The sequence below is a fragment of the Ammospiza nelsoni genome, chromosome 5, assembly GCF_027579445.1.
Source record: "Ammospiza nelsoni isolate bAmmNel1 chromosome 5, bAmmNel1.pri, whole genome shotgun sequence".
Lineage (NCBI taxonomy): Eukaryota > Metazoa > Chordata > Aves > Passeriformes > Passerellidae > Ammospiza > Ammospiza nelsoni.
Window position 1 is genome coordinate 29,695,176 of NC_080637.1, and position 14,025 is coordinate 29,709,200.

General features: G+C 38.1%; 1 protein-coding gene across 4 annotated transcripts in view; it reads left to right on the forward strand.

The window, feature by feature from the left end:
* TMEM117 (transmembrane protein 117) overlaps positions 1-14,025 on the forward strand; it is a 177,670-nt gene that overhangs the window by 25,949 nt on the left and 137,696 nt on the right. For all 4 annotated transcript variants that reach the window (XM_059473336.1, XM_059473338.1, XM_059473339.1 and 1 more), the window contains exon 3: positions 404-536. In XM_059473336.1, coding sequence (XP_059329319.1) covers positions 404-536 — 133 coding nt within the window. The remainder of the gene's footprint in view (positions 1-403; positions 537-14,025) is intronic.

Below are 14,025 nucleotides of genomic sequence, written 5' to 3' on the forward strand. Positions count from 1 at the left end.
CACTGTTTCAGACATGAAAAGCTGTCTTGGACATGAAAAAAGAAAATTATGTATGAATCAGTAACCTTTTTTAGCACTTGAAATGCATTGTTATGGCTTGTGGTCTTTCTCATCGTCTCTTAAACATACTGAAATTAATATGTTATTGCATTTATCCCTTGTTGCATTTTTTTCCCCCTTTGGATTGCAAGTAATTTGTAATTTCGTAGCAATATCTGTTCATGCTGAAGTACAGAAGGGTACTTCACCTGCATGATGCTAAGTATGTCCTCCTCACACACACAGTTCAATAATTTGCTATAGGAAGAAATACAGTTTAGTAGTTTATTTTGGTTTTATTATGATGTAAACATGTGTTTACTGACTGACTAAAATACACCTTCTCATAATTGTTGTACCATAGGTCGGTTGCTTCGTCTGAAAATGTTTCGAGAGGACCATGGGTCTTGGATGACGATGTTCTTCAGTACCATCCTCTTCCTCTTCATATTTTCTCACATTTATAACCTGATCCTCATTATGGCAGGGAATATGAGGTAGGTTCCAGAGTTTATTTTTGTCTCTTTTGCTCTAGAATATACTTTACTGTAAACTTTTTTATTCCTCTGCTTTCTGAATTTAGGTAGAATAGTAATTTAATTGGTTAATTAGCCCAGAGGATTAAAGTATTAGTTATAAAAAATTGAGTCCTAGACTATCGTTAGCAACTGTTAAATCATAGTAATAATGAATATTATGCCTTTTTAAAAAAAATTAAAATTGTAGCTAAACAAATTTGATTTGAATTAGGGCTGAGTGGTTTACAAGATTAACCATTACCATTGTGCCTGGGGAGGAAGTTTGGAGTTAAAAGTAGTTGAAATATCTAAATTTGAGGAAGCTCATGGATATTAAATGGGTAGTATAGTTCTATGTTGGTTATGTACAATAGTATTTGCTGATCCAATTTGTTTAGAATATTCTTAATTTTTTTCCCCATAAGGTGCTCTGAGAGAGCAAAATTGTGTTTGGCTGAGACATGAACAGCCATCTATTATATATGGATTATTTTAAATGGACCACTTTATATTAATTTTCTGTTTTAAGGCCTGCTTTCTCCTATTATGTCGACACTTTCATGTGTTAATTTTCCTGAGAAAATCTATATTTTTACATATCTAATATGTACAAAATGAGTTCATTGGGAAAAACCCCACAGCAATGTTGTTTATGAAAAGCAAGATAGCATCTAAAAACTTCCCAGCAAGGAATAAGAAATCCAAAGAACTTATGAGTTGAAGAACAATGCAGATAATTAAATTCCTTGTTCCTAGTAGAATATCAGAGCCATACCAACAGAATGAGTAATGGGCTCTGGTGTGGTGTGTTACAGATCTTAAGCATGTCAACAAAAATGTGCAGTGTTCAAAGTCCTGTAAATAATGTGACATAAAGCAAAAGGTGAGTAGGAGGCAGACTGCCTGTCACTGAATGAGCATAAGCTCAGACCAGCTGGGATGATCATGAGATTGTGACATGAAGACTGAATGTATTGGAGGCAGGCAGGTAGAGCAGCAGACTCATTGACTGTTTTATGAAACAATCACAGTAATGATGTGGTAAATATGAATGCTCAATAACAGGTGGGCTAATTAGGAGGAGGAGGTGGGGAGCATTGCAGGTTTCTGGCTTCCCTATTTACATAGTCATGCTATTATTGGCATCATGTTCAGATTTCTATTTGGTCTTTCTAATGTTCCTTAAACTAAAACCAGCTAGCTGTTAGACAAAGCAATAAGAATCTTGAAAGCCTGACTCATGTCTGGAAATCAGATTTCATTTGTCCGTTCACATTCCTGCTTCCTGTCTCTGCTACAAGCTTCCATTAGCTGCTCTGAAGAGATTGGGTGGCCATCAGCATCCACATCCATGGAAACAGGCACAGCCTTGTACTAAAATAGCTGTGTCAGACAATGTGCCCTCTTGCATTCTGTGGGGTGAAGCCTCTTCCTTCCTGGAGCTTATACCCCAGCTCTGGATGGGTTGTGATTCTTTTGAGAGGTTCACCATAATGTCCTCATGGAATTGCATGGTTTTCTTCAAAGTGGGCTGAGGGCTCATTATAGACATGTTGGCTCTCCATTCCAGCAAGAAAGCATATGGAGCAAACAGTTTCAGTCTCAAACAACAGAACTTAAATCATGAGTAAAACAGAGCTCTTGGATCAGTCCTCTCAAAGCTGGGCTAGAACAATGTGTAGCACTTTTGAAAAGAGGGCTTCTACAACAAACATTATCAAACCCAACTGCTCCATGTTGCCCTAATGAAGTGTTTCAAGGAGTGCATTTTTTTTTCCTGAGTAAATGTAATCCTTATGAAAGCTATTTGCTTCGTGGTTTGTACTTCTGTGCAAAAGAACAGCTCTATCTATATCTTTTACCACAGTGCCTTGCTGAAATGATTCACCAGAGAGCCTGGTTTCCAGGATGAAGGTCAGAGTTTGCCTGCATGAAGGTTTATGGTGTTTGTGCAGAGAAACTGACCTTTGAGCCTGTGGGCTCCTAGGAAACACAGGCATCCCAGATTACACATCGCTCAATACAAGGGCTATGAAAGCCTTCCTGTCTACAAGACTAAGGGAAAAATATTCTTTTTTTTCTGCCTTTTTTTTTGTTTTCTCCTTCAATGTCTCTGGATCACCTTTCCCTGGGTTCTGGCACCAGAGGGATTCTGACAAGTTTCTTTATGTCAGATGTTTGGTCTCATCAAAGAAAATCCCTTTCTGGCACACAAGTAGGAAAGTCATACATCCTGCATTATGCCAGCATGGATGACTACAGCAAAAGCCCTTTTGAGGGCTCAAGAAATCTGAAAGCTCTGTCATATAACCATAGTTTAAAAAGGTACATTTTACAGTTGCCAAAATTTGGGGATTTTTAAAAAGTACTTTTTAAAGACATTTCACATGTGTCTTAGTGCAGCAAACTTAAAATACTGTGAGTATATCCCTTAAAAAAATGTAGCAGGAAGGACTTGAATTTTCAGCGAAGTGCACAAGCTGAATATTGTGTTCAGTTCTGGGCCCCTCACTACAAGACAGACATTGAGGTGCCAGGGCATGGCCAGAGAAGGGCAGTGAGGCTGGTGAAGGAGTCATAAGAGAAGTGGCTCAGGGTTTGTGTATTCTGTAATAAAGGAGACTTAGGGGTGACCCTGTCACCATCTACAATGACCTGAAAGGAAACTGTAGTGAGGTGGGGTCCATCTCTTCTCCCAGGCATCTACTGACAGGATGAGAGGGAATGGCCTCAAATTGTGACAGGGTGGTGTGTGTTGGATATTGGAAAAAAAAACTTCAGAGAAAGGGTCGTAGAGCATTGGAACAGACTGTCCAGGGAAGTGGTGGAATCACAGTCTCTAGAAGTGTTCAAAAGAGGTGTGGCTCTTAGGGATATGTTTTAGTGGTAAATACACTGGTTCTCAGTAAACAGTTGGATTTGATGGCCATGGAGGTCTTTTCCAGTGTTAACAATTCTGTAATTATGTGAACGAGTTGCTGGTATTTGAATTACATTGTACAGCTGTCTGTTGGGTGAAAGCATGACTATTTGAAATAAAAATCTTGTGACCCATTGGAATGTGTCATTTTAAATTTAAAGTCACTGGGGTTTTTTTTCTGTGATGTTGCCTTTTAGGTACTTCATAGTGTAGGGCACTTCACAGTGTAAGGCACTAATCCACTGATCACTAGTGTAACGTCAGTGTTCTTGTAGTCAGAACTGAATATCTGGTGACCATATCTGTTATCAAAATGCCATTGAATACTTTTTAAAAAAGTGAGGGACTTGGGCATACATTTATTATCTTAGGTCATTTAGATTCTTAAAATTAAGCAGTGATTTTGGCTGTGTAACAGATGAGCATCATGGCTTATTTATTAAAGGCTGTATTTGAGACATAAATGAAAGGAGGAAACTTTCAGTTTTCTATATCAAAAAGTGTCTTGCGACAAGGCCGCGTGGTGGCAGCAAAGGGCACAGTTTAAGACGCTAAATCCCCTGAAAGTATACGGGGATCCTCACTATCAAACTTTTTTTCTGGGTTTTTCTGTGCCACAAGCAAATTCAGACCCCTTTATTTATTGTTTCTTTCCTTAAAGGAATTTCAGGCCTGGAAATGTCCAGGGACTGTCCCATATTTTTGTCATTTATGTGTGACTTTTGTATCCTTGGCATACTGAGGTATTCCAAGCCTGTACCTACTCACATTGAAGTTTTCCCAAGCATATTGCTTTAAGTAGAGAATATACCACCAAAAGGAAACCCATTTTCTTCTTTGGGAGCCTGCATCAGTAAATTATGCTTTGATGTTTAACATTACAACACAGTGATGCCCTTTTCATATGACATCCAAAAATCAAAGTTGTGACTCTTGTGTCACAAATGTCAGCTATCTTGTCCTAGATGAAGAGATTTGCAGTTGTCCAAAGGATGTTCAGGTGCATCATTATTCAACACTGCAAAGTGTCATTGAAATAACAGACAAACCCATTTTCTCTTTAGCTGCAAATTGTCACATTGCTGTAGCAATAATACAAATTGTTGGGATTGTCTTCTTTGCATTCCATGTGTCAGGAGAGGGTTTGGTGTGAATTTGTTACCTGTGCTGTCAAAAGGTTTTGGTTATTCTTATTAAGCACTAGAAGTGAGCACATATTTTTTGGTGTAGTTTTATCTTCTCTTACTGCTCATTTCCTTTGCAGAAAAAGTGTGGAATTTCAATACATTTTGCATTACTTGCAGAAATTCCTTAGGAATAGCAATGCAACTTTAATTAATTTTAGTTAGAGTGATTTTAGTTAGAGTGGATTTGGACCCAATTACAATCTGCATCTGACAAATGCCTGTACAGAGGGCTTGCATTTCATTTGTCAGACTGAAACAAGGAAACATTGGTAAATTTAAAAGCCACAATAATAGCTTTCTATTAAATATTTTACCCTTATCCAAATTACTTACTGCTTCTTTTCCTTTTCCCCCAAGATACAGATTATTGTGTCCCTGGAAATGTGTATTTATTCAAAGCTTAAAAGCTACATGTTGTTCAGGATTCTGTGCTTAAATTTGATTGCTCATTAGAGTCAAGGATTAGTCATCATTAGCATAATTTTACAGCAAGGTTTAGGGACAACAAAGATTTGGTCTGTTTTCCTAACCATGGTTACTGTTCTACAGAACTCTGAGGCCCACAGTGGATCTATATTAGGCCTCCAGTATACTTTCATAGCTGTGTCTACCTGGCCATATGTTTTGTGGGCTTTATTTTGATGTGTCCTCTGTGTATATTTGGTGTAGCTGTGTATTTGTACTGTAGTCATGCTCAATATTGGGCAAGGATTATAGTGTTATACTGTGAGCTTCAGAAAGTTCAAGCTTTTGTGAACTGCTGGAAGGAAAGGTTCCAAATCTGTAAGGCTTCTGTGCTGTTCTCAGACATTAATCCTTTGGGGCCATCATTCTTTCTCAAAATATGAGTGGAAAACAGGAACACTCTTAGAATATTTGTAGCTTCTAAACAGCAAAAACTGTGACAGGTTTACGTTATGTAGAAGTATATAGAGGCATAAAGTTTATTATTTCTTATTGTATTATGGCTATACAAATTATGGATGTAAATTATTGCTTTAAGAATGCAGTCTGTAAGAGATTTACAAATTAGCCTTTTTATTTCAGGTCGTCCTCCCAGCTGGCATCCTAAGGGACAGGTGTCTAGTGAGATCCCAGCAGCAATAGATAATGTATTTTCCAAGGCACTGTGATTGGAAAGTGTCTTGAGACAGGATTAGTACTTGAAAATCAAAGTAATTGAAAATTCCAAGCTAGTTCATGGTGTTTCAACCTTTATAGCTAAACTTACTCCCAAAAAAATCTTACTTACTGATCAAAAAGCTAAACTTACTGGTCAAAAAGTACCTCTCCATGTGCTAAATCTGCCATATTGCTTTTGTCTTCTGTGAAGTAGACTTCATCAAACTTTTCCTTCTCCCAAGCCAGGAAATGGCAAAGAATTGAAAATGCTTAATTTATGTGTAATTACAAGATGATGATTCTGAAAACCCAAACCTTTTAATGACCAAAAAACTCATTCCCCAAACCACACTCTCTGCAGAGAAAGGGCAAGGGAGGTCTTGCACATCCCAAAATATTTGGCATAGAATCATCATAGATCCCAGGGAGGATGGTATCCCAGGACACGAAAGAGCTCTCTTGTCCATAGAACTGTGCCAGGACTACCTGCTGGTTGCTGGTATCAAAGGCTGCCAAAACTCCTCTGGCATAACTGGCTCTCTCATAAGGCAGGTCAGTCAGGGTGAGAGCAATGTTAATCACTTGGATAGAATGATTGAATTAATAAGAATTTGTGGAGAACACCAAACAGTGAGAAAAAAAAAAAAATCAAAGTCAAATTATTTTCCTGTAAACTCTTTTAGAAAGCTTACAGGCAAAGGCCAAACCACGGAATCTCAAGTGACACATACCAGTTTTGGAAGGAGTTCTGGAGTTCTTTGTCAAGATATAGGCAGAAGACACAGCTTGGGAGTAAAGTACTTGTCATGTGGCTGACTGAATTAGTCTCAGGTACTTGTAGGTGTTTAGGTAAGAATTATGGTTGTAGCACTGTTGTAAAGCCCCTTCCTCTAAGAGCTTTTTTCCTATTGCCCAAAATCAATGACTCTGGTTCCAAGAAGGTTCTCACTGCTAAGAGATGCCAGAGGGAAGAACTGCACGTGCTGAGCACAACCAGACCTGTTAGCTATGAGCAGCAAGCACAGAGGATGCTGGAGGCTGTGCTGGGAGAAACATGGGAGAGACAAAGGCATGTCCAGCACCAGAGGGATCTTGTTCAAACCCTAGACAGAGGGACAAGTAGCCCTGTGTGGAGGGATAGAATGTAAGAGAATAGTGCAGAAGGCAGTCTCACCCCTGAGGAGCTGCAGCTGCACCAATCCCCAAAGATTAGGAACAGGCCTGCCCTTAACAGGCCACAGCTGTGTCCAATAAGAATACGAGTGCCACAAAAGAGTGGGTTAGCTGGGTGAGGAGACAGTTGGAGTTTGTTGCCTGTGCGAAATCACTGAGAAGGAATGGGAGCTTTGCAATACAATGGCAACTGCCCTGTGGCTGTGTCCTAGCTGTCCTGTGGTGTTGCCATGATGAGACTCATGTGCCTGTGGGAATGTCTTAGGGCTTTATAGACTCATTCCCCTTTCCTGTTTTCAAATAAATTTCCTTTCCAGTGCTAGGAATAAATGACTAGGTAAATTGATCACAGCACAATGTTATTAAACCTTATGCAAAAGTTAATTGATGGCACTGTTACAGATTTCCTTATTTCATACTCCTCTGTATTGAATTGACATGTAGACATTGAGAGTGTTTTCCCTTAACCACACTAACCTTGCTGCTGTGGCATTGTCCAGTAGGATTATGTGAGAATACTCTGCTCTAGCAGCTCTCCTGCCATTTCAGGAGCTATAGCATCGCTGCTGTGTTCATTTCTCATTTTCTTTGCCCATGACACACACGAGTTGAGTTCCCTGAAGACTGTAAAATACTTTTCCCTAGCCCAGATTATTGAGTTCCAAAGAGAAGAACAGTCTGTGGAACAAGTTAGTGGCTTGCCCTGTGTTTGCAGCTCATGAACTGAGGCCACATGTCTACGGGTAATATCTCTGTGTAGAAGGTCCAAAGACACTTCCTGAGGCCTGTTAGGGAATAGTCCTTTTGGAATGGTCTGAGCAAAGCATAGTTTCTTCTTGTCTAGGATATCATGTTTTTAGGTCATCTCACCTTGAACTAGAAAATCTGTAAAGCTGCAATCTGCACTTCTAGGAGGTTTTTATTTTCTAGGGAAACCTAAAATTGAGGTTTATCTTCTGAGAGACCTACTGCCAATTTACTTTAGCTGAGGAGCTGGTCCACTACTGTAGTGTTTGCTTTTAGCTTACAGGAGGACATTGAGATAAATCGTGTTTCAAAAATAGAAATTTAATAATGAAAACTTCCATTAAAATCAGTTTTTTAAGAGGAGAAGTCTTCCTGACCCTTTTTATCCTTCTTAGTTTTGGCTGAAAACCCTGAAGATACCAAGAACCTGGAATAGAAAATTCTGTAGCCCAGCTGCCACCCTAGTGAGCCATTTGCTTGCTCTGGGTACTGCTGCTGTATTCTCCTTTTTTCATCGGAGCAGAGCTGGGGAGAAGAGCCCCCCTGTCCCCAGCATGCCTGCCAGCAGCAAGGTGGGGATGGCAGCAGATGGGAGCAGCCTGATTCCCTCTTAGGCTGATGGAGGGCAGGCTGCAGCTGGGATGAAACATGAAAGCTGCTGAACATGAAAGCCATGGCAGGGAAGTGAAAGAATTGGAAAGTACAGGAAGAAATTTTGCAGGCGCTTGGTGTCCCCTGGCAGCAGCAGCAGTGGCAGCACTGATGGGATTCACCAGATTTGGCTCCCGTGGTGCTTTCAGCTCCCACAGGTAACGCAGGATAGTGGGCTCTGCCCTTCTCATACTCCTGGGTGCATCAACTGCCTTGTGCTTGCAAGTGACTGCTTGTGTGAATTAAATTGAGCATTTGAGGTAATTCTTGCCAGATTATGGCCCTAATGCTATAATGCCATAAGTTAAACTGCTCTTGCTAGAGAGGGCAATTTGAAGTATCTGGTTTTTTTGCCATTTAGTAGTACAGGGCTAATGGAAGAAAACAGAAAAACAGGTTTGTTTTCTGAGAAAATATGACTTGAGCTTTTAAAAAACATTTAAAATTGAAGTCCCTCCCAAAAGTACATGCATTTGTATGACACATTTTATTGTCATCTTGAAAAATTACTGCACAGACATTTTTATATAAATGTCTGAATTTAGCAAGTAATAATGCATGTCTCCCTATTGTTTTATCTGATAGTGAAACCATCAATCACCCTAAAAACATTACTGTAACAAAGATAAGTAGTAAATTTTAAAAATATTTACCTGCACTTTTCAGCAATTGCCTGTTTTCTAGGTCTTCTTAAAGAGAATCTCTAAGTGTGATGTAAATAAAACAGTGCTTTAGTGATTAACCTGCGTAGTTAATGCAGGTTGTTTTTAAAGCAGGGTATCACTTGTAGGTGACACCTCTTCATTAATATGTTCATACCTCTGCAAGTCAGCAGACCAAGAAATGTGCTTATGCACAGGAAGTTATAAATGTTTGATGCCAATTAAAAATGGACTACCTTTTTTCCAAACTAGAAAATGTGGTGGGTTTTTAAAATCAAAATCATCTGGGTTTTTTTTTACCAAGGCTTATGAATGCTAACATTTTGTTTGTGAAAGGGAAGCTATGAACAGTTTTTGAGTTTCTAGAAAACCCTCAGGTATATTCCAGTGGGAGGAAAATGCTTAAAATATCCAAGTGTTTTAATCTCCAGAAATGACATGGACAGATTGGAAATAGTTACCAGACTGTAAAGGGCACAAATTAAGGTGGTAGAGCAATACTGTATCTCATTCCTGCTACTTGCATTATTTTATCTGAAATTTACCTAGCTTAATATAAAATGAAACTAGCAGTATTTTCACTATGAAATTGGACTTGAATCCTTAGTCTTCTCTTAGCAATACTCATAGTATGGAGAAACTTTCATACTAGGCCCCCAACAGGAAAAAAAGACAGTAAATTTGTGGAGGGAGGAGAAATTTTCAAGATTTGATACAGAAAATTTAATCTACAAAAGTACTCAGAACCTTAAAGGCATTTTTGCTTTATTTATTTTTTTCCAGTTGATTACTCAGATTGCTGTTTTTTTTCTCTCAGTGAGTCTTCGTGCCAAATCTTGAGATCTTTAGTCAGAATATGCACTAGATGATCCAGGAATTTTTTGCTTGCTAGTAGCTGCAGCCCTCCACTTTCTTTTGCATGTTAACAAGAAATAGTGTCTTAGAATGTCTTCAGTGTTTTTCACAGCATTACACATTTTGAGCATTTAAGCAAACTCTCCAGGTTTTGAAGTAAGTGGTTTTATTTGCTGTGCAGTAACAGTGTACAAAGTTTTGAGGCAGGAATTACTCCTTTTTTTTTTTTTTTATTGGTGCCAGAACTGCTTATTCTGTAGTTTCAGCACCTGAAGGAACTTCACATTCAAATAAGTAGCCAAAGCACCAGCAAACTGAAGCAGATATTTTCAACAAAACATTGAGTACTTACTTTAAAAAGTTAACAAGCAGTCTAAAATTCAAGAACTCAAAAATAAGTTTGAATAATATACAGATAACTACTTGTGGTGGTAGCAGATGGCAGAAAAAAATTGCTAAATTAAAGAGCTTCTTTATAATTAATGTGCCAAAAGCTTTCTCCATGTTATCATTCTTCAATTAAATTTACTATTAAACCTTTAAAATTAGGGTGAAAGTTTCAGTATTATTTAGACAGAATGCAGTTACATCTATTCTTGTCCATTCTGTAGTAATACTCTTTGAAAGAAGGAAAGGACAGTATATTTTAGTATGTAAGTGTTTGTGAATTGGTACCTGAATATATATATATATATATATATATATATATATATGTAGATTGAGAGGAATTGTGATATATTGCTGTTTCTGAAAAAAAAAATGAAAATATACTCTTAATTCTACAGGCATATATCTTTCCTTAAATTCATTACTGGCTGTAGTTACTTAAGAATTTTTCTCCTTTTTGAAAGTATGCAAAACTTTTAATGCAATTCACTCTTTTAGGAATGAAAGAACTTAAAAATAGCTGAGTGAAAGAATTTTGAATTTGCATGCTGAACTGTTACTCATATAGGCATGCAAAAAAGTTAATGTAACTTAGGATACAAACATTTTCTAATCCAAAATTCTCCATGTGATGATTTCTTACAGAAAATCTCTAAGTATAGGTTAGAAATGTTTTGCCGCTTACCAATGTTCACCCAGGAAAACATAGGATAGGAATTTATTTTTAGAAACATTTTTGCTGTAACAGAATCAGCATGACTGCAATGGAGAGCGCTGCTGGTTGTAAAAATTACAATGAAACATTAAAAATGACACAGTTAGAACCTATCTAAATGGAATCAACCTGTAAAATGAATTGTGATAAAATGACTTTCAGTGACACATGCTCTGAAAAGTGGAGTCAAGATGGACAATAGGTTCTGCTTCTTTCAGGTGGCCCATTGTAATACCTCAAGTCTATCTAACTCATAATGGTAACAGAGAACATAAGTTGGTGCTGGGTAACAGCAGCATTTGACATGTGCAGTGCTACATTTAGTCCCACAGAGAAGAATAAATGAGAATAGACTCAAAAGAACTTTTCCTAGTCTTGAAATGCTTGTGAGGCTAAGGAAGGGAATATTCCTTTAGTACTGTGCTGTAGCAGGAGGGTGATGCCTTGCTCTGTAGGAAGTACAGTGAGGGACCTTGCAGAGGGTTTTTGTCCTAGAGGAGTGAAGGCTGGTCCTGTGTGCACTCCCTGGGTGACAAGCCCACCCTGGAGCAGTGTGACAGCAGAGGCAGAAACCTGCAGTTGTGACTGTGACACCAGCTAAGAGTAACCTGTGTGTGCTGTGATTCCTGGGCTTAGTACTGGGGCTTGCAGGACTGGCTTGGGACTAAACAAAAACAACAACAACAAAAAAGAAAAGCCAGATTAGAGACTTCTGAAACATATCACAAAAGCCTGAAATTTTCCAGAGCTGAAAATTCTCTTCTTAACCTCTAGTCATATGTAGCATAATGTAGCACTTTGAGGTCACAAAGATATTTTCTAGTCTTTTTTAGAATGGTTTTCTCACAGCATTTACCTGCTAGGACTATTCCACGCTGAAACAATTTCCATATATGCAGGTAGTATTGAGGAAAACCTTGTTTTTAATCTATTGCTGAAAGCATCCTGTGTCCAGGAGACAGGGCTTACCTCAAGATATTTCCATACAGCGGATGTTCAGATCCAGGTTCTCAAAGTTTTGTTTTGCCTTATGTTGCAGCTCCATAAATGCAACATAAGCATTAAATAAGCAGAGTGCACACAGTGTCAGAGATATGTCTTGAATTTTGTAGCTCTGAACATTGCAAAGAATTGAATGTTCTCATCTGGTATCATTAGTTCCAGCTGGTTTTCATTAAAAATGAGAACAGAGTGAAAAAGGCTATTAAAAAAAAGTTGTTTCCCACACAGTTATGCTCAAGATTTATACATTAAAATTACAGTAGGCTGGGGTAGAAATTTGAAATGTTTTTAGTACCTCTGTGATGCTTCACCTAAGTTTTCCAGTTTTAACCCTTCTTCTCACCTTTCCTGGAAAAAGAAAGCCAAGGAAGGAACTTCCTTATTATGGAAGTTGTGTCAGACTTCAGGACTGCAGGGGGACTGGGAGCACACTGTTGAACATGATTCATGGCAAAATAGTTTAAATAGATCATTATTTTGTGAAGGTCTGCAATTTCCTGGTGTTTTTTTGAAACAAAAGTGACTGGGTAAAAATTTCCTGTATGTAAGTCATCTTGTCCATTAAAGGTTAAGAAAGAAGCTGAGTGCATCTTGTTACAGAGAATAAAGTTGTGAAGGAGTATTTAAGACACTGAGTATATCAGGTTTTAGTTGAATCAAGTTTTAGTGTGATTTAAGAGGTCTGAAGTGGGCAAGGTGTAGTCTCAAGAGAAGGAAGAGAATATCAAGTGTCTATCAGGGAGTGTTTCTGGAAGACACAGCCTTTGAAAAGTGGCCCAGGTCCCTAAGCCAGCTGGATTAGAAAAAAACATGATAAACTGCCTCTTACCTGTTTGCAGCTGACTGGTGTCATCTGAGAAGGGAGCCTGGCCTTCATGTTTTTATCTACCAGCCCACCTTTCCAGGTGTGCCCAAATGTGCTGCCCTTTACTGGTGCTTCAAACTCAAAACAAACAGCATGGATTGCACACAGATGGAAAAAGCAGTGATAAGTAGAAACCCATTCTTTCTGTTGAGGTTTCTTTGGTCCCAATGAAAATTTCTAATCAGTTCCTATTTTATTCAGACTGGTTTCCCGATCTATAATTTTCAGGCTGGGAAATGCAATAAGAAAAATACATTTTGTTCATTGGATGTTAGAGAGAGTGGGGTGGGTGGGTCATCATGATAAGGAAAATGGGTAGATGGAGCACAGTTGGCAATACCTATACCTCTCTAACTGGTGGTTCATGCAGAGATTTTTTTACTTCCATGAAGACTACACTGAAATTGTAAAATAAGTATTAAGACAGCTAGAGGGCACTGTGGCTAAACATTTGTAATCTGCTATTTACCAAGACCTGATTTATTTGCTAGATGTAAACTGTAAATTGAAATTAACAATAGCTTTAGAGTTACCCCTCATGTCTTTTTTTCATATGTAGAATGCATCAAAATTACTGTAAAAATGCTCTTTCTGTCTTTCATGAGCTTTTGAATGAAGAGATAAAAATATACAGAACTGAATATTATTAAAGTCCCACAAAAGAATATATTGACTATAAACTGTATGGTTTTTTACAGTACCATCTACACATTTTCACATGCTGAAATCTTCTATCCACTACTCACATCTTTCTAATTGATAAATAATTTTTAAGGAAGTTGGTATCCATATGTTATACTAAGACCTTTATTTATGTGTATAAGTGACTGATGAGATATATGCTATATATGTCAAAAGTTGGTTCCAAAGGAGGAATTCTGTGCCGTACATAAAATATTGCTGTTTGAGTTTATTTGGTCATTAGTCTGAATGTTTGGGAATCTAAATGAAACTAATAATTTTCTGTAACCTACTCAGTTCCCTCACACAGAACTGGCAATATTTCAGCTGTGAGATATATCTCTTGGAAATCTTACCAAAGCAAGGTTCCAGACTTTGACTTACTGAGAATGTCAACTTCTGAACAGACAAGGCTGGATTTACTGTCAGATTCTGTTGTATTGATTTCTTTGAGGAATGCCTTAGCTCTCCTGTGACCTCATTTAAACCAGTAGAACAACC